Source organism: Echiichthys vipera (assembly GCF_963691815.1).
Source record: "Echiichthys vipera genome assembly, chromosome: 20".
In the NCBI taxonomy this organism is placed as follows: domain Eukaryota; kingdom Metazoa; phylum Chordata; class Actinopteri; order Perciformes; family Trachinidae; genus Echiichthys; species Echiichthys vipera.
This window is the reverse complement of record NC_139845.1, coordinates 10,953,075-10,979,671: the sequence shown is the minus strand read 5'-3', so window position 1 is coordinate 10,979,671 and position 26,597 is coordinate 10,953,075. Positions and strand designations below refer to the sequence as shown.

The 26,597-nt window shown below is 40.9% G+C and overlaps 1 protein-coding gene across 2 annotated transcripts in view; it reads right to left on the bottom strand.

The window, feature by feature from the left end:
* LOC310962762 (ELKS/Rab6-interacting/CAST family member 1-like) overlaps positions 1-26,597 on the bottom strand; it is a 140,804-nt gene that overhangs the window by 29,499 nt on the left and 84,708 nt on the right. For both annotated transcript variants that reach the window (XM_083935324.1, XM_083935325.1), the window contains one exon: positions 17,624-17,771. In XM_083935324.1, the coding sequence (XP_083791450.1) occupies positions 17,624-17,771 (148 nt within the window). The remainder of the gene's footprint in view (positions 1-17,623; positions 17,772-26,597) is intronic.

Here is a 26,597-nt window from a genome sequence, read left to right as displayed (position 1 = left end):
CGATCTGTTTCACATGTTAGATTTATACTTTATAGTAGGCCTGTAAAGAGCGAAGGGAGTGAGAGAGAGAGAGGGAGAGAGAGAGAGAGAGAGTCAGTCTAAATCTGCCAGTCTTGTACAATCTAAATCCCCTGAGCCTCTCACTGAGCCCTGCAAGGAACAGGGGCTTAAGCAGGAAAGACAGAGGTTGTGTCTCTCTGTGTGTGTGTGTGTGTGTGTGTGTGTGTGTGTGTGTGTGTGTGTGTGTGTGTGTGTGTGTGTGTGTGGGTGTGTGTGTGTGTGTGACAGAAAAGAAAAATGTTAACGCCAAATTTGATACGTGGTTGTTTGAAAGCTAAATGAAAGACTGCATTTTTAAGAGTGTGTGTGTGAGCAGGAGATAGCAGTGCCTAAAAGCATGTGCATGTGTGTGTGTGTCTATGTACACAAGTCAAGTTGAAGAGAGCCTCCCCTAGCGTGCACACACACACACGTATTATTCATTTCCTCGTTTTCTAAAAGCTGTTTTTAAAATAAACACACACAGCCTATATTTGAAACAAACATGGAGAGTAAACAGTTCATTTTGAAACCACATAAGTACAGAACCTTGGGTCGCCACCGCACCTGCACACACACACACACACACACACACACACACACACACACACACACACACACACACACACACACACACACACACACACACACACGGACACACACACACACACACGGACACACACACACACACAGACAGCTGTGGAATGATGTTTATTTGTCTCTGTCTGTCACTTCCTCTCCTCTCCACAACGTTCTTAAGCAAGTACACTGCCACCCTTCCAATGATTTATTTATATCTATTCCACCAATTATCTTTTCAATGACTGGTTAACAAAACAAAAAAGAACAAAGAGAAAGAAATTATTACACAAAAAATATAAAAAGTACAACTGATAAATAATGCCAGTTGTTTTCAGAAAGAGTATAAAATCCCAGCAGAAACATGGACTACAGAAAGATGGTGCTTCTACAGTTACAGAGATGGTGGTGGAGTAAATAGAGCGTAATGTTAATTCACAATCTATTTTCAAGGTTTTGGAGTGCATTCTGAGCTGTGTACTAACAGTGCTTTCGCATCATGATACAAATAAAGTAACGGCTATGATGTAACATACTGTTGATCCAGTGTAACGCTCTGAGATTAAGAGTCTCATGTTCTACCAACTGAGCTAGCCAGGCTTGATCTGTACCTCATGGGTCAAGCGTTAAGGCCCACTGTTCTGTGCTAAAGGGTTTCTTTCAGTGCTGCAAATATATTGCAAAATAATTGTATGTATCTCCTAAGACATCACCCATTTGTCTGTGGAATACAGTTTTGAAGCCTCGAGTTTGCCAATCTTGGGATTTTTCAAACTGAACTTTGACATATTTGGACAAGAGGGCAGAGCTGAGCTCGAAGGCAGTCTTGTTTACAGTAATTGGCGCTGCACTAAGCTAAACGCTAAAGAGGGAAAGCCATTATTTTCAACGAGCTGACGTGAGTTTCCCTTAACTTTCCAGTTCACCAATGATAGTGCTAGCTAGCTAACGTTAGCTTTACAGCGTACAACTGAAGCTGAAGGCTGAAGACTGAGGGGACGTCAACCTTAATTTAATAAAGTATTGCGGGCACTCAGGTTCTGTTACGCTCACAAAACAATTACTAGACATATTTATGAAACAAAGTTTTGTTTAACAAGAATTTAAATGCATATACATGTTAAAATTATGATCTATAGGATAGAAGGCACTGAGCAACTATTTTCTATGTAAAGATACTCCGACCCTCTCCATGACATGATGGTTAGGAAGTGGAGTGTCTTCAGTCAAAGATTCATATCCCCCTAAGGTGTTCCAGGCACAGGAAATCACTGGTTCCGGTGGCCACTATTCAACATATCCCTACTCTGTTGCAGTCTGAACATCAGTGAAATACAGCATAACTGTTAGTGACGATCTGGGTGGACAGACCAACCACTGTCAGCGGTGTCACTAACATGGCAGCTTATTTGCATCTATCCCCGGGTCGCCACAGACAGACACTGATATTAGAATACTTGGCCAAAGGCAAGTAGAAATGCTTTCATTAGTGGGTCACATGATCAATCACCATTGTCTTAATTTACTATTTGATAGATAGTAACTTAAAAAACAATTAACCAGATGAAATTCTTACGGAGTACAACTTTAAATAGCAATGGGAAACCCTTTATTCAGTCTGAAGTATACCACTTACTTGTAAACAGAAATTATAGGTTTACAGACTTATGGGAGACTTGGAAAAGCAAGAAAGAAAAGAGGATGCTGTACAATTGTATAAATGTAATTCACAAAGCATTTTAACGCCAAAAGTAGCTCTAGGATTCCTCTCGAGGACTCCTAAGTCACTAAGAGTAAGTCAGGAAGGAGCTAACATGGCTGCTGCAGTCAAGAGATCAATGATAGTGAGCTTTTAAAAAGGTATCGCCTCAATGGAGATGGCATTATGAACGTGGTAGAGTTGGTCAGGGTTGCGATCACATCACCAATGAATAAAAACCACCCAATATCACCGGAAATTAAAGGTGTTGAGCCAGCTTTAAAAATCCCATGGTATTCTAACAAGTGGTACAGGAAATAATTCCTGTGTCAAACTTGTTTTACACAAAAAAGGACGAATTTGAGGGATTAAAAACCTGCATGTAAAAATATCTGTCAGGGGTGGGATTTGAACCCACGCCTCCATTTGGAGACCAGAAATCCCTTTGATGAGGAAGGAGACCAGAAACCCCTTTGATGGGGAAGGAGACAAACCTTGAGTCTGGCGCCTTAGACCACTCGGCCACCCTGACAATGGGAAACCCTCTGTTCAGTCTGAAGTAGACTATTTACTTGTAAACAGAAATTACAGGTTTACAGACTTATGGGAGACTAGGAAAAGCAAGAAAGAAAAGAGGATGCTGTACAATTGTATAAATGTCATAAAGCATTTTAACGCGAAAAGTAGTTCCTTCATCTATAAAGACGTGGTCACTAAGAGTAAGTCAGGAAGGAGCTAACATGGCTGCTGCAGTCAACATTTTGAAGAGATAAATGATAGTGAGCTTTTAAAAAGGTATCGCCTCAATGGAGATGGCATTATGAACGTGGTAGAGTTGGTCAGGGTTGCCATTACATCACCAATGATTAAAAACCACCCAATATCACCAGAGATTAAAGGTGTTGAGCCAGATTCAAAAATCCCATGGTATTCTAACAAGTGGTACAGAATATAATTCCTGTGTCAAACTTGTTTTACACAAAAAATGACATATTAGAGGGATTTAAAACATGTCAGGAGTGGGACTTGAACCCACGCCTCCATTTGGAGACCAGAAGTCCCTTTGATGAGGATGGAGACCAGAAATCCATTTGATGGGGAAGGAGACAAACCTTGAGTCTGGCGCCTTAGACCACTCGGCCACCCTGACAATGGGAAACCCTTTGTTCAGTCTGAACTACACTTTTTACTTGTAAACAGAAATTACAGGTTTACAGACTTATGGGAGACTTGGAAAAGCAAGAAAGAAAAGAGGATGCTGTACAATTGTATAAATGTAATTCACAAAGCATTTTAACGCCAAAAGTAGCTCCTTCATCTGTAAAGACGTAGTCACTAAGAGTAAGTCAGGAAAGAGCTAACATGGCTGCTGCAGTCAACATTTTGAAGAGATCAATGATAGTGAGCTTTTAAAAAGGTATCGCCTCAATGGAGATGGCCTTATGAACGTGGTAGAGTTGGTCAGGGTTGCCATTACATCACCAATGAATAAAAACCACCCAATATCACCGGAAATTAAAGTTGTTGAGCCGGATTCAAAAATCCCATGGTATTCTAACAAGTGGTACAGGATATAATTCCTGTGTCAAACTTGTTTTACACAAAAAAGGACATATTAGAGGGATTTAAAACATGCCAGGAGTGGGATTTGAACCCACGCCTCCATTTGGAGACCAGAAGTCCCTTTGATGAGGATGGAGACCAGAAATCCATTTGATGGGGAAGGAGACAAACCTTGAGTCTGGCGCCTTAGACCACTCGGCCACCCTGACAATGGGAAACCCTTTATTCAGTCTGAAATACACTATTTACTTGTAAACAGAAATTACAGGTTTACAGACTTATGGGAGACTTGGAAGAGCAAGAAAGAAAAGAGGATGCTGTACAATTGTATAATTGTCATAAAGCATTTTAACGCGAAAAGTAGCTCCTTCATCTATAAAGACGTGGTCACGAAGAGTAAGTCAGGAAAGAGCTAACATGGCTGCTGCAGTCAACATTTTGGAGAGATCAATGATAGTGAGCTTTTAAAAAGGTATTGCCTCAATGGAGATTATGAACGTGGTAGAGTTGGTCAGGGTTGCCATACCATCACCAATGATTAAAAACCACTCAATATCACCAGAGATTAAAGGTGTTGAGCCGGATATATAATCCCATGGTATTCTAACGAGTGGTACAGGAAATAATTCCTGTGTCAAACTTGTTTTACACAAAAAAAGGACGAATTTGAGGGATTAAAAACCTGCATGTAAAAATAACTGTCAGGGGTGGGATTTGAACCCACGCCTCCATTTGGAGACCAGAAATCCCTTTGATGAGGAAGGAAACCAGAAATCCCTTTGATGAGGAAGGAGACAAACCTTGAGTCTGGCGCCTTAGACCACTCGGCCACCCTGACAATGGAAAAACCTTTATTCAGTCTGAACTACACTATTTACTTGTAAACAGAAATTACAGGTTTATAGACTTATGGGAGACTAGGAAAAGCAAGAAAGAAAAGAGGATGCTGTACAATTGTATAAATGTCATAAAGCATTTTAACGCGAAAAGTAGTTCCTTCATCTATAAAGACGTAGTCACTAAGAGTAAGTCAGAAAGGAGCTAACATGGCTGCTGCAGTCAACATTTTGGAGAGATCAATGATAGTGAGCTTTTAAAAAGGTATCGCCTCAATGGAGATGGCATTATGAACGTGGTAGAGTTGGTCAGGGTTGCCATTACATCACCAATGATTAAAAACCACCCAATATCACCAGAGATTAAAGGTGTTGAGCCAGATTTAAAAATCCCATGGTATTCTAACAAGTGGTACATGATGTACTTCCTGTGTCAAACTTGTTTTACACAAAAAAAGGACAAATCAGAGGGATTAAAAACCTGCATGTAAAAATATCTGTCAGGGGTGGGATTTGAACCCACGCCTCCATTTGGAGACCAGAAATCCCTCTGATGAGAAGGGAGACCAGAAATCCCTTTGATGAGGAAGGAGACAAACCTTGAGTCTGGCGCCTTAGACCACTCGGCCACCCTGACAATGGGAAACCCTTTATTCAGTCTGAACTACACTATTTACTTGTAAACAGAAATGACAGGTTTATAGACTTATGGGAGACTAGGAAAAGCAAGAAAGAAAAGAGGATGCTGTACAATTGTATAAATGTCATAAAGCATTTTAATGCGAAAAGTAGCTCCTTCATCTATAAAGACGTGGTCACTAAGAGTAAGTCAGGAAAGAGCTAACATGGCTGCTGCAGTCAACATTTTGGAGAGATAAATGATAGTGAGCTTTTAAAAAGGTATCGCCTCAATGGAGATGGAATTATGAACGTGGTAGAGTTGGTCAGGGTTGCCATACCATCACCAATGAATAAAAACCACCCAATATCACCAGAGATTAAAGGTGTTGAGCCGGATATATAATCCCATGGTATTCTAACGAGTGGTACAGGAAATAATTCCTGTGTCAAACTTGTTTTACACAAAAAAAAGGACAAATCAGAGGGATTAAAAACCTGCATGTAAAAATATCTGTCAGGGGTGGGATTTGAACCCACGCCTCCATTTGGAGACCAGAAATCCCGTTGATGAGGAAGGAAACCAGAAATCCCTTTGATGAGGAAGGAGACAAACCTTGAGTCTGGCGCCTTAGACCACTCGGCCACCCTGACAATGGGAAACCACTTATTCAGTCTGAACTACACTTTTTACTTGTAAACAGAAATTACAGGTTTACAGACTTATGGGAGACTTGGAAAAACAAGAGAGAAAAGAGGATGCTGTACAATTGTATAAATGTCACAAAGCATTTTAACGCCAAAAGTAGCTCCTTCATCTATAAAGACGTGGTCACTAAGAGTAAGTCAGGAAAGAGCTAACATGGCTGCTGCAGTCAACATTTTGGAGAGATAAATGATAGTGTGCTTTTAAAAAGGTATCGCCTCAATGGAGATGGCATTATGAACGTGGTAGAGTTGGTCAGGGTTGCCATAACATCACCAATGAATAAAAACCACCCAATATCACCAGATATTAAAGGTGTTGAGCCGGATATATAATCCCATGGTATTCTAACGAGTGGTACAGGAAATAATTCCTGTCAAACTTGTTTTACACAAAAAAAGGACGAATTTGAGGGATTAAAAACCTGCATGTAAAAATATCTGTCAGGGGTGGGATTTGAACCCACGCCTCCATTTGGAGACCAGAAGTCCCTTTGATGAGAATGGAGACCAGAAATCCATTTGATGGGGAAGGAGACAAACCTTGAGTCTGGCGCCTTAGACCACTCGGCCACCCTGACAATGGGAAACCATCTATTCAGTCTGAAGTACACTATTTACTTGTAAACAGAAATTACAGGTTTACAGACTTATGGGAGACTTGGAAAAACAAGAGAGAAAAGAGGATGCTGTACAATTGTATAAATGTCACAAAGCATTTTAACGCCAAAAGTAGCTCCTTCATCTATAAAGACGTGGTCACTAAGAGTAAGTCAGGAAAGAGCTAACATGGCTGCTGCAGTCAACATTTTGAAGAGATAAATGATAGTGTGCTTTTAAAAAGGTATCGCCTCAATGGAGATGGCATTATGAACGTGGTAGAGTTGGTCAGGGTTGCCATAACATCAACAATGAAAAAAAACCACCCAATATCACCAGAGATTAAAGGTGTTGAGCCAGATTTAAAAATCCCATGGTATTCTAACAAGTGGTACAGGATATAATTCCTGTGTCAAACTTGTTTTACACAAAAAAGGACATATTAGAGGGATTTAAAATCTGTCAGGAGTGGGATTTGAACCCACGCCTCCATTTGGAGACCAGAAATCCCTTTAATGCGGAAGGAGACCAGAAATCCCTTTGATGAGGAAGGAGACAAACCTTGAGTCTGGCGCCTTAGACCACTCGGCCACCCTGACAATGGGAAACCATTTATTCAGTCTGAAGTACTCTATTTACTTGTAAACAGAAATTACAGGTTTACAGATTTATGGGAGACTTGGAAAAGCAAGAAAGAAAAGAGGATGCTGTACAATTGTATAAATGTAATACACAAAGCATTTTAACGCCAAAAGTAGCTCCTTCATCTATAAAGACGTGGTCACTAAGCGTAAGTCAGGAAAGAGCTAACATGGCTGCTGCAGTCAACATTTTGAAGAGATAAATGATAGTGAGCTTTTAAAAAGGTATCGCCTCAATGGAGATGGCATTATGAACGTGGTAGAGTTGGTCAGGGTTGCCATTACATCACCAATGAATAAAAACCACCCAATATCACCGGAAATTAAAGTTGTTGAGCCAGATTCAAAAATCCCATGGTATTCTAACGAGTGGTACAGGAAATAATTCCTGTGTCAAACTTGTTTTACACCTGAAAAGGACGAATTTGAGGGATTAAAAACCTGCATGTAAAAATATCTGTCAGGGGTGGGATTTGAACCCACGCCTCCATTTGGAGACCAGAAATCCCTTTGATGAGGAAGGAGATCAGAAATCCCTTTGATGAGGAAGGAGACAAACCTTGAGTCTGGCGCCTTAGACCACTCGGCCACCCTGACAATGGGAAACCATTTATTCAGTCTGAAGTACACTATTTACTTGTAAACAGAAATTACAGGTTTACAGACTTATGGGAGACTTGGAAAAGCAAGAAAGAAATTAGGAAATTAAAGTTGTTGAGCCGGATTCAAAAATCCCATGGTATTCTAACAAGTGGTACAGGATATAATTCCTGTGTCAAACTTGTTTTACACAAAAAATGACATATTAGAGGTATTTAAAACATGTCAGGAGTGGGATTTGAACCCACGCCTCCATATGGAGACCAGAAGTCCCTTTGATGAGGATGGAGACCAGAAATCCCTTTGATGGGGAAGGAGACAAACCTTGAGTCTGGCGCCTTAGACCACTTGGCCACCCTGACAATGGGAAACCATTTATTCAGTCTGAATTACACTATTTACTTGTAAACAGAAATTACAGGTTTACAGACTTATGGGAGACTTGGAAAAGCAAGAAAGAAAAGAGGATGCTGTACAGTTGTATAAATGTAATTCACAAAGCATTTTAACGCGAAAAGTAGCTCCTTCATCTATAAAGACGTGGTCACTAAGAGTAAGTCAGGAAAGAGCTAACATGGCTGCTGCAGTCAACATTTTGAAGAGATAAATGATAGTGAGCTTTTAAAAAGGTATCGCCTCAATGGAGATTATGAACGTGGTAGAGTTGGTCAGGGTTGCCATTACATCACCAATGAATAAAAACCACCCAATATCACCGGAAATTAAAGTTGTTGAGCCAGATTCAAAAATCCCATGGTATTCTAACAAGTGGTACAGGATATAATTCCTGTGTCAAACTTGTTTTACACAAAAAATGACATATTAGAGGTATTTAAAACATGTCAGGAGTGGGATTTGAACCCACGCCTCCATTTGGAGACCAGAAGTCCCTTTGATGAGGATGGAGACCGATATCCATTTGATGGGGAAGGAGACAAACCTTGAGTCTGGCGCCTTAGACCACTCGGCCACCCTGACAATGGGAAACCCTTTGTTCAGTCTGAATTACACTATTTACTTGTAAACAGAAATTACAGGTTTACAGACTTATGGGAGACTTGGAAAAGCAAGAAAGAAAAGAGGATGCTGCACAATTGTATAAATGTCACAAAGCATTTTAACGCCAAAAGTAGCTCCTTCATCTGTAAAGACGTAGTCACTAAGAGTAAGTCAGGAAAGAGCTAACATGGCTGCTGCAGTCAACATTTTGAAGAGATCAATGATAGTGAGCTTTTAAAAAGGTATCGCCTCAATGGAGATGGCATTATGAACGTGGTAGAGTTGGTCAGGGTTGCCATTACATCACCAATGAATAAAAACCACCCAATATCACCGGAAATTAAAGTTGTTGAGCCAGATTCAAAAATCTCATGGTATTCTAACAAGTGGTACAGGATATAATTCCTGTGTCAAACTTGTTTTACACAAAAAATGACATATTAGAGGGATTTAAAACATGTCAGGAGTGGGATTTGAACCCACGCCTCCATTTGGAGACCAGAAATCCCTTTGATGAGGATGGAGACCAGAAATCCCTTTGATGAGGAAGGACACAACCTTGAGTCTGGCGCCTTAGACCACTCGGCCACCCTGACAATGGGAAACCCTCTATACAGTCGGAACTACACTATTTACTTGTAAACAGAAATTATAGGTTTACAGACTTATGGGAGACTTGGAAAAGCAAGAAAGAAAAGAGGATGCTGTACAATTGTATAAATGTAATTCACAAAGCATTTTAACGCGAAAAGTAGCTCCGTCATCTATAAAGACGTGGTCACTAAGAGTAAGTCAGGAAGGAGCTAACATGGCTGCTGCAGTCAACATTTTGGAGAGATCAATGATAGTGAGCTTTTAAAAAGGTATCGCCTCAATGGAGATGGCATTATGAACGTGCTAGAGTTGGTCAGGGTTGCCATTACATCACCAATGAATAAAAACCACCCAATATCACCAGAGATTAAAGGTGTTGAGCCGGATATATAATCCCATGGTATTCTAACGAGTGGTACAGGAAATAATTCCTGTCAAACTTGTTTTACACAAAAAAAAGGACAAATCAGAGGGATTAAAAACCTGCATGTAAAAATATCTGTCAGGGGTGGGATTTGAACCCACGCCTCCATTTGGAGACCAGAAATCCCGTTGATGAGAAGGAGACCAGAAATCCCTTTGATGAGGAAGGAGACAAACCTTGAGTCTGGCGCCTTAGACCACTCGGCCACCCTGACAACTAACAACTTCTTCACAGAATTACAGACCTTTAAACGCAAACGCACTAAATAAGCTTTTTATCATTGTCAACTTTCAAAGTGGCATTACATTGCAGTTATATTACTATGATCACTGATGGTGTTGTCTTTTAAGGAGCCATAAGATGAAAACAAAACAACTAATAATTTGGTTTTTAGAGGTTTCATGGAGGAGGAGTCTGTAATATTCCCCAGTACAGGGTACAGGATATACTATCACTTTGTCATCTCAGGTTAATTTCTAGTTTAAAACAGGTTCGATAAAAGAAAAGAGGGCTCTGTACAAATTGGCTAGCATCCTGGAAATCTTAAACCTCCTGGACAATATGCTGATTAAAAAGAGGAGCGTATACAGCCAAAGATTTATAACCCCAAGGTATTCGCATGAATCAAACTGGTTTTACACAGAAACAAAGGCCAAGATACAGGGATGAAACCTGCAGGTCAAAGTCTATTTCAGAAATGGGATTTGAACCCACATCTCTATTTAGAAGAAGAATTACTTTATTTTGTCAAAAATAAATTCAATTTTTTCACTCTTATTATACATGTTACACACACACACCTGAAATACACACATGCACAACCAGGACCTATACATGCAATTAAGGAGAGATGTTAGAGCGAGGGGGCTGCCAGTGACCAGCGCCCCGAGATGAACTGACACCTCTCCAGCCACCAGTCCACACTCCGTACATGGTACACACACAGACTTGAACCAGCGACCACCTGCGGTTCCCAGCCAAGTCACCTATGGACTGAGCTACTGCCACCCCTTTGGAGACCAGTAGTCCATCCTTACAACCTGACTCCTTCTTCTGCCTTCTCTAATTCTGCTACAGCTACAGAACAACACAGTAGGAGTGAATTACGGCAGAGTTAAGTTGAAGCTAAGCCGCATTGAGAGGCCCCGTGATCTTCGATCTCGCTAACATGGCTTTTCTACTTCCAAGTCTCTGTACCCTCTTGCAGACACACTGGAACTGTCTTTGTCCCTTTCTTTCTTTCTCCTCATCTGAGAGCTTTCTCAATCTAAATAATCCCCTAAAATTCCTCCCTTTCTCCTATATGTGTCTTTATCTCAGCTCTCTCATACACAGTGCTCCCTATGATTAAGTCTCTCCGTCCTGTAACAAAATGTACCTAACACTATGTTCCTTTGTGCCTCTTTCTTTAATCTGAACTGTTCTCTTCTCTGAAGACAAAGTACATTATTTTTTCCTTTCTCTCTCTCTCTCTTTCTCTTAACATGCCCTTGTATCCGTGACTAATTCTCTCTTCCACTCTTTTCCAGCCTCCTCTCTGCAACATGTCCTCATTTCCATATCTTTCCTTTTCTTTTCATTGTTCACTGGTTTCTTTTGTCTTTTTAGTTCATTTTTGTCAAAATTTTGGACCATGACGTTTATCTTTGTTTACCCGTCTTTGTTCTTTTTTCGCCCTTTCAATTTTGGACTGATTTAACATCTGAAACACACATGCAACAAAAGTTTGGAGTCAGAATTGAAACATAAGTCAAAATATACTTCTCCGTAACAAACCCTCATATTCAGACCGAAATGTCCTGTTATACCAGTGTTTGTACTGGCGGAAGTCTCCTGCAAAATCAATTCATTACAAAATTAATAAAAAAAATTGCCCTGATTACTGAACTGGACTCACAGGGCGAAATTAACCTGCGCTCACTTCTTTGGTTAAGTCCGACATTGTTATACTTTGACCACTGACCAATAAATAGAAAGCACTCAGAGCAGTGCTGACCTGTGCGGGGAAAGAGAGCTGGGTGGAGGAAGCTTTCAAGTTAGCCATATGTCATTATCAGAAATCTAGTTTTATTCTAACCTCCTGTGTTGGAGTACAAACATCAGGTCATTGGTACATATACGTGTTTTGAGCAAATTGGGTCAAATTATTGTTCCTTTAGTGACCAAGCTAACGATCATACTAACTGACAGTTAAGGGGCCTTTAGAAAACTCGTTACTTCATCAGTAAAACTCTTTTTTGAATCTTGTGAATGTTCTCATCTGCCCAGGTCATCGTTATCCCCAGAGCAATTTCAGTCAAAAGCAACTGGACTTGGTTATTTATCTAGGGAGACGTTTCACCTCTCATCCAAGAGGCTTCATCAGTTCATGTACGCATCTGACCAGACTGGGACTGGTCCAACTAACTGGTGTGAGATCCAGGTATTTAACCTCTCACAAGGCCGATGATGTCACTGGAACCCTTTGTGCTTCAATTGCCAACGACCGTCGTTAGAGTGGCAGTCGTTGGTGGGAAGTAGGTTTCGACTTTGGTATTGCTCTATTGATTCCTAACGATAGTCGTTGGAGGCACAGGAGGCCATTTGTGAACAGTTGTTCTTTGAGATTGTTGAATGTCCTGGGAAGGGATGAAATTTCAGGGGGGAGTAAACGTCACAATACAGGGGAAATATGGAGAAGCTGTGGGAGCTGTCGTGACTGACTCAGCTAACATGTCCTGGCGTTTGCCACAGAACAAAATACTTTGCTAGGACACACACATTTGGCTGTGACATTTTGTGGTGTGACTGCACCTTAAAACCCTCTCTCCCTCTGTCTTTCCCTGTTCTCTGGTCTTTCCACATTTAGTGCTGTTGAACTCAAAACAAAACCCCCCTAAATCCATTCATTGGAGAAGGAGAGTGAAGCCAAAAAGGAGGAGGAGGTGGAATTAATAGTAGAAAGAAAAGGAAGAAGGGGTGAGCATGGGGCATGAGGAGGAGAGAGCAGGGTGATTAAAGGTGAGGGGAAATAAAAGATGTGAAGCGGGGAAAGGAGAACAAAAAGACCTGAAGGGAAGGAAGAAATTAACATCCACCCATCCTCCTCTCTCATTTTCCTCGCTGGCCTTTCTTTACATCGTCTCCTTTTCTCTAATTGTCAGGAATGCTGACCTCAGCTCACTTGTTTCTGTGCCAACTCCCTCTTTCTCACTTAATCTAATCATCACACCATTATTCCACTTCTCCTCCTTCATTGTTCCCTCTTCTTCTTCTCCCCCCCCCCCCCCCCCATCTATCCTTCCAGCAGCTCTGCAGTAAGATGCTGACAACAGATAGAATAAAGCCAAATGAACACAGACTAGTGAGGGGGAGGAAAACGCTGAGTCATGCTCAGAAGAAAATTATTTCATCGGGATAAGGCTCTGGGGAATATTAGATTAGATTATTGTTTCTTCTTTCCCTCCAGCGGTGAAAGAAGAGCCTTTGTTGATATCTGTGTAATTATCAATAATGAAAAGTTGCTGAGTCATGGCTTAATAAGAACTATTTCATCATGATAGAAAATTAGATTAGTTCCTCTGTCAAGAAGAAAAGTTGCCGATAAGTGGAAAATTACAAATGACAACGGAAAGTGACTGAGATGAGCACTGAGGGGAATTATTTCATTCTGATCGAAGTCCTCACGGAGTCATGAATTAGATTAGACCCACATTTTTTCACTTTTGACAATAACTGCAGAGGTCATGATAATGATAAACAAATAATGACAAACAGTTAAGTGTGTAAAGAGAGAGACGGATGAATAAAATCCCCAGTGAATCTAAAAGAGAAACACTTCAGAAATGATGGTTATGGCTTAAAGAAGTTTGCAGATGTTTTCAGAGTTACACAATCTGTAACAAACACTGATGAACTGATAGATAATTGAGACTTCTGTCCTGAATAACAAAAATATCCCTTTACAACTGCAGATTCAAAGTTTCAGAGGTTATAAGTGGCTAAGCCTGTCGTCTCCACAACAATGTCTGGTTATGATTTAGTTTATGTTTATATACTTTTTAAACAGATTTTTGATTGGTGATTTACTGCTAGTTCCCTGTTTTTTTTGTTGCTTTTGTTTATTTGTGTTTCTGTAGTATCATTTACAGCTATAGTGGAGTAGGCAAAACAATAACCTGGAATCTGGAACAGCCAACCAGTGACATATGCCCATAGAGAGCCAAAGTCTATAAAATGCCCATCTTAGTAGGCCCTTAGATGCAACCTTTAGCCACACAGGTGTGGAACAATGGCCAAGGCCACGGCCACACATGTACCACCTGTAAATGCTAACCACATGTGTCCTAGCAGGGGCAGATGGTGGTATATTCCTCTCCTCTCCCCTCTTCTTCCTCTTGTTCCATATCATAAAATATTACAATCGCCCCCCTCTTCTCTTTGCTTTCACACACTCTTCAACACAGCTTCTTTCTCTCTCCCTTTCTCATGGTTTTAGTCTGTTTTTCTCCACCATAACGCTGAAGAAAAAAATTTAAAAAGAGGATAAAAGTGAAGAGGAGATGAAGAGTGAAAAGAGCTGAGGTCACCTTGATCTACAACCTCCCGCCTACACTGCAGCTGGGGGTCAAAACACAGGAGGCACCTTCAGGGACACACACATATTCTTTAACACGCACAGGTGTGTTTTTATGTATGCAGTGAAGAACTGCACATCCATTTTACAGTATATCTGACTCAATGTTGTTATCTTTGCTCTGTCATATGTCCTATATATTAAGACAATGTGAAGTGCACTGGGGTACGATTTTTCTCATAGTGTCTGTCTGAATAAATCTGTAGCTACCCTCTGTCTGAAACGCTTGGTTTCAGTGCCTGTTTTTTAAAGATACAGTGTCCTCTGATTGGTCAGCGTTTTGGGGTTTTCTGCTTCAGCACTTTCTGCATTTCTGTACCAAAAGTGCATCCTGGGAATGACTGTGACGGCACTGTAGCAGCACTTTCAGCATTTTTATAATATAGTCGTGACATCACACCCGTACAGAAGTCCGGACATCTCCTTTAAAGGTTTCTGAATACAGAATGTGTGCATTTCTCTGTGGACTGAGCGTTTTGATACTCTCACAGTTTTAACGTAGCACCTCGACCTGCTTTATAATAAATAAAAAAAACATGGACATCTCTAGCTCGCAATATGGGACCTTTAAGCACTAGCAAAGCACTAAAACAAAAACACTAACTCAGATCTGTAATCAACTGTCGAGTGATGAGTGATAGCCGACCGCCAAAAAACACTCCAGAGAGACTTTTTAAAAATGGTGGTGTCACACAAGTACAAGTGAACCCCATTTTATTACTTTACAAGTCTAAAAACACTGCTCTCTGTTTACACCTGTCACATTTGGCCTTAAGGCTGTACACCAGGTTGTACAGCTTACTTTCATCACTGATTTATATTCACTTATAATTTCATACCGCAACTCTGTCTCTGTCCATCTGTCAGGCAGGTTATCAGGAGCAAAGTGTGTGCATATGTCACTCTGAAGGAGCAAGCTAAAAATACTACACCTCCTCAGCTCACTTGATGGTTACACTGCAAACACACACACAGGAATACTGCGGAAGTCTCGGCTGTGATCCATCATTGAGGGACTGAAAATTACGGCACCACAGAGAGAGAGAGACAGAGAGAGAGAGAGAGAGAGAGAGAAACAGAGAAAGAGAGGGGAGCAAAACCGCTCACACCCTTGCACACACACAGCAGAAGACAGTACAGTCTGTGTTGTCAGTAACTACCTTCAAGACCCCGAGGTGTCATAAATGACTTCAAATAGGACGGAGAGAGGCGGAGAGATGAGGGAGGAAGAGAGAGGAAGGTGATGCCTGTTACAATCACTTCATTTGACGCAGCCCCTCTCCAACACCTCCGGCTCTTCTCTTGAACGCAAACACTTTTTACACACACACCTGCACTTGATTATTCTCTCTATCATATTGAATTATTTTGAGCTCATTGCAAACCATTAAGTGGATTTTTGGCAATGTTCAATAACTGGAAATCTTTTACAACAAAAGAACCACTACATTTTTTTCTGTTTGGGTGGTTTTGAGGATGACAACTCCATTAGTATTATTTGAGAGGCGGTTTAGTTGCACAGTTTGTGAATCAAGGGACATAAAAGTGAACAAAAAGCTCTTCAACCTCGGTTTGGTTTTGATATATTAGCTGCTATTATTACCTACACCAAGAAGGTTATGTTTTTGATTCGCTTCGTCTGTTTGTTTGTCTGCCAGCAGGATTAGTTCTTCAAATTATTTCTTCACTTTCCTTGACATTGCTTTATAGGGCTATTGCTATTTGTGCCGCATTCTTATGGATTTGGAATAATTGGAAAAATGTGTTTCAGATTAAACTTCATGGCTCTCTGATCCATTTCCTTTACTCTTCGTTGTTAAGCCAATATTGAAAACAACGTGTTTTTTAAACGCTCTGGGCAATAACATACAACACATCTTCTTTGTAGCGTCCATTTTGTTTCCACATAACGACATAGAATAGAATTACCTTTATTTCACACATTTAAAAAAGTAATAATCAATAAAATGTATTATGAAGGAATAGAACAACAACAAAAACAATAGACAACAATTATAATGAATGAACAAAAGGTGTTACACGTTCAAAAGGCAGTACAAAGAATCACTGTGCTTTTCCGACCCCATTCCATAATAATCAAATCTTCAATACATCAATTACAATTTTTTATATAAATAAAGCTCATGAACACACCGAAGTTGGTCTAACACACCATCATAAACTCATGTCAAAGCAGCTATAGTAAATGTATAAGCTGAATGCATGTAATAATCAGGTGAAGCACTGACTTTTGACCTTCTAATTATGTATCAAATTATTTAATAATGTTGATCTAGAAAACCGTCTGCTGATGCTGAATTTGAGCATCAAATAAATGCCACATGGGGGAATCAAGTAAAAAAAAAAAAAACAAGAAGAAAGAGAAAGTACAAAGAAACAAGCAAAGACAGGAGACCAGTGAAGAAGAAATCCACCAAACTCCCAGTAGGCCCATCCACTAAGGGGTTGGTTAATTCACTAGACCCACGAGAACCTTTACTGTGTGTGAGAGTGTCTCAGAGTGTGTGAATAGACCTCTGTGTGGAACCACAGAAGCATTTGGGCATGTTTATATCCTTGTTTCTGGCCTGGGTGAGTGTGTACATATTTGTGTGTGTGTGTGTGTGTGTGTGTGTGTGTGTGTGTGTGTGTGTGTGTGTGTGTGTGTGTGTGTGTGTGCCTGTGCATGTGCTCTGTGAAGGTGTCTTCATACCAGAAAAGTGACGTATGAGGTTGTGTTAGTGTGTAACTGTGAGCAGAACATTTAAATATATACAAATTCATATGAAAGTGTCACCGGAGATTTGCAGAACATTTGAACTCTGTGTGTGTTTGTGTGTGGTGAGAGTGGGAGGGGTAGGCTAATCCTAAATTTACCCTTGGTGGTCGGAGGATTGTGGTCACATCTGGACTCAGTTTCTCTCTGCTTCTCTTGTTTTCTCTGCTCTGCTCGTCATGACCACCTCACCTGCGCCTCTACTTTTTTTTATTTACCCCCTCGCCACACGTTTTCCTCTCCACCTCTGCTCCTCTCATTTAAATTACTGACCAAAAAGCTTTCCTGGTGTGCACTTGGATGTCAAACTGTTAATGTGTGCACAGTAATTCTACCTGCTGTTTGAGCTGATGAACCAGACCATCCTTCTCCCTCTTCAGAGCTGCCACCTCATCCTGGGTTTTCTTCTTCTTAGATGAGGAGAGTTCCAGCAGGGCAATGTTGGCGTCTTTCTCACTTATGGCTGCCAGCAGCGCCTCTTGCCTGTAGAGAGAACAATCATACATATTGTTAGCAATATGAGAAATTAACTTATAGGTCCCATATTGTGAAAAGTGAGATTTCCAGGTTGAGGTGTTATATAAACATTGTGAACGTATAGAAAAGTTCCATCCACAGAAAATTGTACACAGCCTGTATTCAGAGACTGTGAGCTGTCAAGACTTCTTGTGATGTCACACCTTAAAGAGACAGGCGTGTTTCAGACAGAGACAGACAGGTGAATACAAGTTTATTCAAAAGAATGTGTTTTTGAACATTAAAGCATGTAAACATGTCTTACTAGAAATTAATATAACATGGGACATTTAATTAATTCAATTAAGTTAAAGCCACACTTGGTGATATTTCACGTTTAACAACATTAGTTGTAGTGCGAGCTAACAGAGTTTCACTACTTTTAAGACACAGAAATGATGTGTTGTTAAAGACCCTGGTGAATGTAGTTTCAATATTGAATAGACCCCATGAAGGGTTGGTTCACCCAAATCACAAGTGATAAACAACACGTGTTACCATTTACATAAAGTGGTATATAGCCATACAAATCATATTCGTTTTATTTTCCCAGTTCTGCCTCAAACCCAATACCATGGCGATGAATAGATTTGTGCTTGTGCTGCTCACAGCATTGAAAAACATTTAGACTACTCAACAACAACATCTGTTTTTATAAAAATCTGTTGACATTTTCTGTGGATAATCCAGTGCAACAGGGACAAGACATGTTCCTAATACATTTTTAAATGTCATCTTACAACTTAACGAGCCCACAAACAAAATTCCTATCACCTCCCTCATATTGGGGTGGAGACAGAAATCTGCACAAAATCCGGACAAAGGAAACCACAACCATCTGCATGGCCAGATACAATTATATTTGGGTGTTCTTTCACGTTATGATGAACCCTTAGCGTGTCAACGAGTGGAGGGAAGTTCTCTTAATTGGGCTGACAATTAGAGAATAAAAATGTGTGTATTTTAGCAAAAATATGGGATCCTGGTGGTCAAATCTGACACACACACACACACGTTTATAGTAAGGACCTTTCTTCCTTATTTCTGTTCACACCGTCTACTATGACAAATACGGTAATACACACACACAAACATGTAAATGCCTCTCGCTCTCTGTTTCTTACAGGTATTACTCTCTAGTCTCTGTCTTTCTAGCCCTCTTGTGTCTTCCCCATGTCTGGATGGTCAGGCTGATGGATAGATAGCATTCCATGTGGTTTCTGGAAACAACAAGCCGCATCCCATCCATTCCATCAGCCACGGAGTCTCCGAGGACACCCAGAGATCTGAATTCTCAGAATTATGTCTGTTTTCAGAAAGCATCTAAATCAAATTTTCCACAATCCCACAGGAGACAAAGATTAGCCGCACACAATCAACACAAGCCCATAAACACACACAAAGATGTAAACGTGCACAAAAAAAGAATAAATAACTTCTATCTTTGTCTGTCTCTCTGAATCTTGCTTCGGAGCTAAACTGCATTACCATCAGGTAAATATATCTTAGAATAGCTTTATGAAAAAGATAAAGTTTTCAGTTTCGAGATCACAACGTTTAAATCAACTAACATGATGTTTAAAAAATGGAGTAAGAGTAAAGGAGGATAAGTTTACGACCATTGCACCTCCACAAAAGCATGGAGGAAGATACACATAGATATACAATCACCCAGAAACACATGCAAATCCACACAAAGGCATATTTCATTCACATTTTTTACATGCCATTTTATTTCTCTCTTTACGCAACACACAATTACATGGTTCCTCTTGCTTTATCTCACACACACACACACACACACACACACACACACACACACACACACACACACACACACACACACACACACACACACACACACACACACACACACACACACACACACACACACACACACACACACACACACACACACACACACACACACACACACACACACACACACACACACACACACACACACACACACACACACACACACAGCGGTGCAGTGAGGAATGCAGTGATGAGCGTGTCTAAATGAAGACAGATTACATGTTTGGACTGTGTGAAGACCCACAGATTCTTTGGTCAACCTCACTGACCACACTGTCAATGTTCAAGTGTCCCATCATGCATCTGGAGTGAAGCAATCCTGTCAGGAGCAGGGGCCGAGGGAATTGAGACTGGGGTTGGTAGAGCGGCTTTCTGGGCAAGTCTGCTCACTGTCCACTTTTCAAAGATGCTAATATGGATGCAACATGTTGAGATTTTATGGATAATGCACCTTTATACTAAAATATAGTTTAATATTAAATGTTTCAACAAGCCTTTGGTCATTTCAGGGCAACCAAAAGGCTCCTTCTTTCCATTGAAACACTTTAAACCAACATGAGCTCTTGGACTTTTTATGGACTTTTATCAGAAAGAACCTTTCCTTGCTTCCAGATTGTGAGACACTGGAACACTGTCACAGTCTTTTTTCACCTAAAGACACACACACACAGACAGACACAGACACAGACACAGACACAGAAACAGAAACACACACACACACACACAGGAAGGCTAATGGAACATTAGTCTTGTTAAAGCTAACGGTGCGTCTAGTTTTATACCATATCTGAGAGTTACCTGCCAGCACATGGCGCTTATAAACCTCAGTGATAAAATGATATTTATTCCAGATGCACTCATCCCATTCTGGGCCTCTCTATGACTCTCCCTTCATCTAACACACACACATACACTTAAAACACTCTCAGCTTGGCCTTCTCAGCTTGCAGAGCTAAACATGTGCTTATGACAAGTGCTGGTTGTGGCTACTGCTGTTACTATGTGATCATTAAAATCTGATTCAAGTGCAGCCCTCTTTTTCTAAATCTTCAGATAATTCTACTGTCAGAGGGCACTTAAAAACATAGTATGCTCTCAGCTCTGCTGGCAAACTGTCCTTACCACTGAAAATAACAAAGAATATGCAGCCAGCACTGCGAGGAGGAAAGGTTCCCAGTGGATATGCTGCCTCAGATCTGTAACTTTCCTTTCAAGTCTCTCCTTTCTGCAGCAATATGAAGTGCACAGTAGGATAAAGCAAGGTCTACCAGCAGTGAGCACAAGTAAGAGTTTATAAAAGAGGTATTTTTCAGATTTTCATGTTGTCATATTTTTGCAACACATTTTATTTTATATGCTGGGTCCTTTTTGCACTACATAGATATTACTTGTCAATCTGTGTGTGCAGTGGCTTGACATGTTTCATTTAGCTGTCACTCTGTTCTTTGACTATTCAGCCATGACATCTGCTGTTAAAGAAAAAAGAAAAGAAGAAAAGTCTGTTCAATAGCAGCCTTTTTATATTATTTTTCTACCTGTGCATGACAACTATGGTATGTTTGTGGTTAGGGAGAGACCCTGATGACAAATACACTGTGGTCAAACAAGGATGCAATATGCCAGGATTTGTATTAATAATTACTGATTGGGCAATGAGAAGAACAGTTGGCCACAGTGAGAAAAATATTAGGTGGAAGCTCACATCAAAACATGATGACCTGGACCTTGTGATTGAAGTATCACTGCTCTCCTCTACCAGAAAAAAACAAAATTATGAGGATTAAAGCAAGAAACCAGGAAAGGATTAAGACTGACGGACAGGATATTGAAGATGTTGCTGAGTTCACTTACTTAGGAGCCATAGTTTTGTAAAGAGGGAGGTGGAATGAAGGACCTAAAGGACAGACAAAAGCCAGGGGTGCAGAACAAAGCGCTGATGGTGCCAGTCTTTCTATATGGGTGTGAGACATGGGAAATGAACAAAGGCGACAACAAAGCAGTCTACAAAGAATCCAATGGTAAGACTATGTCGGTGCTGAAGAGTGACTGAAAAGAGCCGACATGAGTGAGGAAGTGAAGTGGCCTAGATGGAAGTAGATTGGACAGATGCTAAGGCAGGACAAAAACAACAAGTGCAATATAGTAAATGACCTGGGCGCCAGAAGAAAAAGGAGAAGACGGAGACCAAAGATGACCCATAAGTGCACATATGGCCAAAGTGCGGACCATAGCAGCTGACAAGGAAAGGTGGAAATGCTCTGTGAAGGTGTCTCCATACCAATTATATATATATATATATATACTGCAGCAAATGAAGATAAGATATGGTTAAAGTTAGGGAGGTAAACACTAGGTTAGGGTTGGGAAAATATTGTGGTTAAGGCAAAACAAAAAAGCTAAAAAAAAACATTTATTTTACATCTAATGGAGGTCATGCTGCACACCTATTCACCCCTAAAACGCACTCCAAACCCTTAATTTATTTGCCCATGAACACTGGAGTTGAATGTAAATTATGATGTGCAGTATCATCCCATTATTCCCAGGGATACTAGCTGCTATTGTTTTTACAAAAAAAACTCTACTGCTGGTGCTGGTGCAACTATATAAAATCACTTTCTGTGCATCAGGAAACCCCGACTTTCCTTAGAGTTTACAAAAAAGACTGTAAAAGCATAAAGAAAAGTGGTAGAAGGATAAATTACAACCGTGTTTCATGCAGTAACAGTCATAATGGACACTTCACAGCTTATTGGAAATATAAAATAATAATAATCCCTCCCCGCTCTCTCTCACCTATTCACTATCGGCGTCTCTCGCCCACCCTGCATTTCTCATCACCTCATATCCTCTCCCCCTGTCCTTCGTCACCAGTTCTATCTCTCCACCTCCTCTCTCCCTCTCTCTGTCTGTTAAGAAGACAGGAGGCATTCTTTCCGTCGTCCGGCGATCGTGTGCCATGATGTCATCGCTGTGGCGACAAGGCAGACAGTAAGCAGATACACACAAACGCACCAGGCACCTGACCCCAACCCCGACACACAGACACACACATTGGGGGGGTTTGGAGACTCTCTCCTTCCTAAAACCACTTAAGGCCCCTCACTTTATCAGACACACTAATGCCTGGTCTTAGATCACTCACATATTTCTACACACACACCAAAGCAGCTTCCAGTGTGTGCTGCGTTATCTCTTGCATGCTGTCACCCTCTACTGCAATCTACAGTGTGTGTGCATGTGAGTGTGTGTGTGTGTGTGTGTGTGTGTGTGTGTGTGTGTGTGTGTGTGTGTGTGTGTGTGTGTGTGTGTGTGTGTGTGTGTGTGTGTGTTTTTAAGTGACAGTTGTACATCTGTGTTTATGACAGTATGTTTTCCTGTAGGTGCGTGTGTGCTCATTAGGGTGTACTTGTATATGTATTTCAGTTGTGTGTGTATTCAAGGCTTTATCCTGTGCATGTGTGTGTCTAAGAGTGAAATGTGTGTGTGTGTGTAAAGCAGATTCAGTCCACTGTGACACAGGCCAGCCTCCGTCTAAGACAAACACAGAGCTATTTTAGAAATAATCCCCTCTCTCTGCTCTCGGTTTCCAACCGAACAAAGCAGCTCTCCATTGTTTTCTGTGACACTGTCTGCTCTGGTTACACAGGAGGCCGCTTGTAGGACGCCAGAGTTTACTCTTTAACCCCTGTAGGATGTGGTGCGTGTCAAGCTCGCCCTCATTTCTGTGCAGGGAGCTTTCCTTCTACGTACCGGGCTACAGATAACCATATGCAAGACTTGCTGAGACTTTGTAATGCTACCTAGACTTTGAAGAAGGATTTTCCAAACGATACGCCACCCTCATTTACTAATGCAGAGAAACTGAGTTTTAAAGGCTAGTGAAATCAGCAAATTCACTTGGCGGGGATTTAGAAAAATGTGATAATCATATTTACTGTAATCACGAGTGCTATGGGCTTTGGTTTACTATAAACAAAAGTAGACTTAATGAGTTAAAAAACAAATGCAATTCAGTGTATTTCAGCCCTGGACCTGAAATTAGCCATAAAGGTCCCATAGTATGCTCATTTTCAGGTGCACTGTCACTGCAGCCAGGGAATGATTGTAACAGCAAATTAGCTAAACTTTCTATGTATATATAGTTGTGACATCACAACGGTACAGTAGTCCTGATGGCTTGTTTAAAGACAGTTTTGATTCTTTCACGGTAAATATATAGCAACGTGACATGCTTTATAATAAAAAAGACATGGAAAGAAAACGTTTTATAATATGGGACTGGATCTGCCCTCCTTTACGCCATTACATCTGAACAGAGTAGGTTCGAGATTCCTGAATGGAAGATCAAAGAAGCCACATGGGATGCTGTGTTTCTACTGACAGTGTAGTTACATTTCTCTGTTTCAGCAGCTGAAATAAAGCATAACACAGATACATCGCACTTCTGTGTTTTGATTTAATATCACATTGATTCCTTTACTGCTGTGCCAGTCTATTATGTTGAGAAGCAGTGGTCACAAAGCTCATAACAGATGTGGCTTAAAAGACGACAACTATGGTGTGTTAGGGATGTGGTCGGCTGGATACAAACTGAGGTCAGATCAGACTCAGCTGGGTCGCTTGGGGGAAGGTATTTAAAATATGCAAAATATCTGACAAACCTTTAAGTGTGCCAATGATGTGCCAACAAGAACCACAAAATTTACAGTTTCCAAGTCCAAGCTTGATGTATATGCAGACCTCACAGCTGACAATAACACTATGGGGATTCCTCCATTAGGAACATTTGTAGTTGAAATTAAACAATTTGAAGCTAAAATATTCTACAAATCCAGATTTCACAGTATGTCGTGTGATACATGCAATAAACTCATAATCCTGTCCACAGTTCACCTCTCTGTATGTCGGAAAGAAAAGGACAGACAGACACAGACACACAGACACAGACAGACACAGACAGACACACACACACACACACACACACACACACACAGTTGACAGACCTCGCACATATGCACACCTCTGACTGGCTCTGGTGTTGATGACTGTGCATAATCTACTTGTAAGCGTAATTTAAAATTCAAATCAATTTGTAATTCCTCCTTCTGTCTTTGCCTCTCTTTATGCTTCTCTCTCTTTGTCCCCCTCTCTCACTCTCATAAACAAACACACACTCAGCTACAAGTTTAGTCTCTGAATGGGGCCCTGCAGAGTAGTATTTCTCTCCCAGCTGACAGCTTCTGTCCTGGGGCAGACGGCCAGAGAGGTTTGGGCTGACTCTTTCTCTCACTTTCTCACGCACGCACGCACGCACGCACGCACGCACGCACGCACGCACACACACGCACACACAAAAACACACACACGCACGCACACACACGCACACACACGCACACACAAAAACACACACACACACAAAAACACACACACACACACACACGTTCGAGGTGTGAACTGTTGCTTTGCCCTACAGCGTAAAATATTGAGAGAAAGAAAAAGTAATGGCAGAAGTAAGAAACGCTGGGGGCCTCTCTTTTAAGTTTTACACACCTCTTATCACACACACACACACATCCATCCATCCATCCTATTGGGGTCGCGGGGGGAGCTGGTGCCGATCGGCGTGAGGTGGGGTACACCCTGGACAGGACGGCAGTCTATCGCAGGGCACATAGAGACAATAGTGACAGACCACCATTCACACTCACATTCACACCTTCGAGCAATTTAGAGTCATCAATTAACCTGCATGTCTTTGGTCTGTGGGAGGAAGCCGGAGAACCCAGAGAAAACCCACGCAGACACGGGGAGAACATGCAAACTCCACACAGAAGGGCCCCAGCCGGGATTCGAACCAGCAACCCTATTGCTGTAAGGAGACAGTGCCAACCCCCCCCCCCCCACGCACACATACACCAACACACACACAAACTAGTTTATGGCCCTACACGAGAAAAACAAATGCACACATCAGAGCAGGTTTAATGAAACATTTGTTGTTGTTTGCCTGCCATGTGTGCAGCATCAAGGCTAAGACAGCCAATAAAGCCTTGGTTTATCGTAAACCATTTACTGCTGCTCTCTCTCCCGCAAAAGCGCCAACACAAAGTTTTGCTTCACTGGATTATAACAGTTAAGTTATTAGAGAAAATGATCAACACCTCCTGCAGTTGTTATGTGCATTCAAAACTTTGAAATTGCTGTCGAGGGCTACATTTAGCGAAACACATCAAAGGGATAATATTACACAGAGTAATAATAAAATGATTATTGGGAATAACCGTCAAGAATGCCCTTGAGGCTTTTAGTCAACGTCAAAAACTAAGATGTGTTTACTGATCTGGAAAGTTTACTTGTTAATTAAAGGTCCCATATGGTAAAAAGTGAGATTTCCATGTCTTTTTTTTATTATAAAGCAGATCGAATTGCTATATAAATACTGTGAAAATATAAAAACACTGAATCCACAGAGAAATGCACACAGCCTGTATTCAGAAACTGTGCTTTTGAAACGAGCTGTCAGGACTTCTGTAGGATTGTGAAAACGGAAATGCTGATCAATCAGAGCAGACTAAGTTTTTTTCAATGTTTTGGACAAACAGTATGAGAAAAATGTTTTTTATATAATTACACATTAAAAGCCTGTTAAACCCAACAGTAGAAACCCAAAATACCAATATGAACCTGAAAATGGCCACGATATGGGCCCTTTAAGGCCGTAAGAGTGAAGTGAAATGACTAAGTGATCAGCATACCGTCAGGACGACTCTTTTCTCTGTGACTGACACTACTTAGATTAAAGTAGCCCACTGTATAATGTACAATAACACACTGAGAACAGCAGGATTTTTTGCTGAGATCTTTTTGAAAGCTGTGTTTGTGTGTGTGTGTGTGTGTGTTAAACTATAGTGGAAGTGGGTCAGAGACACTGGATATGAATGATTTAGTATGGAGGGAGAAGACGGGACGAGA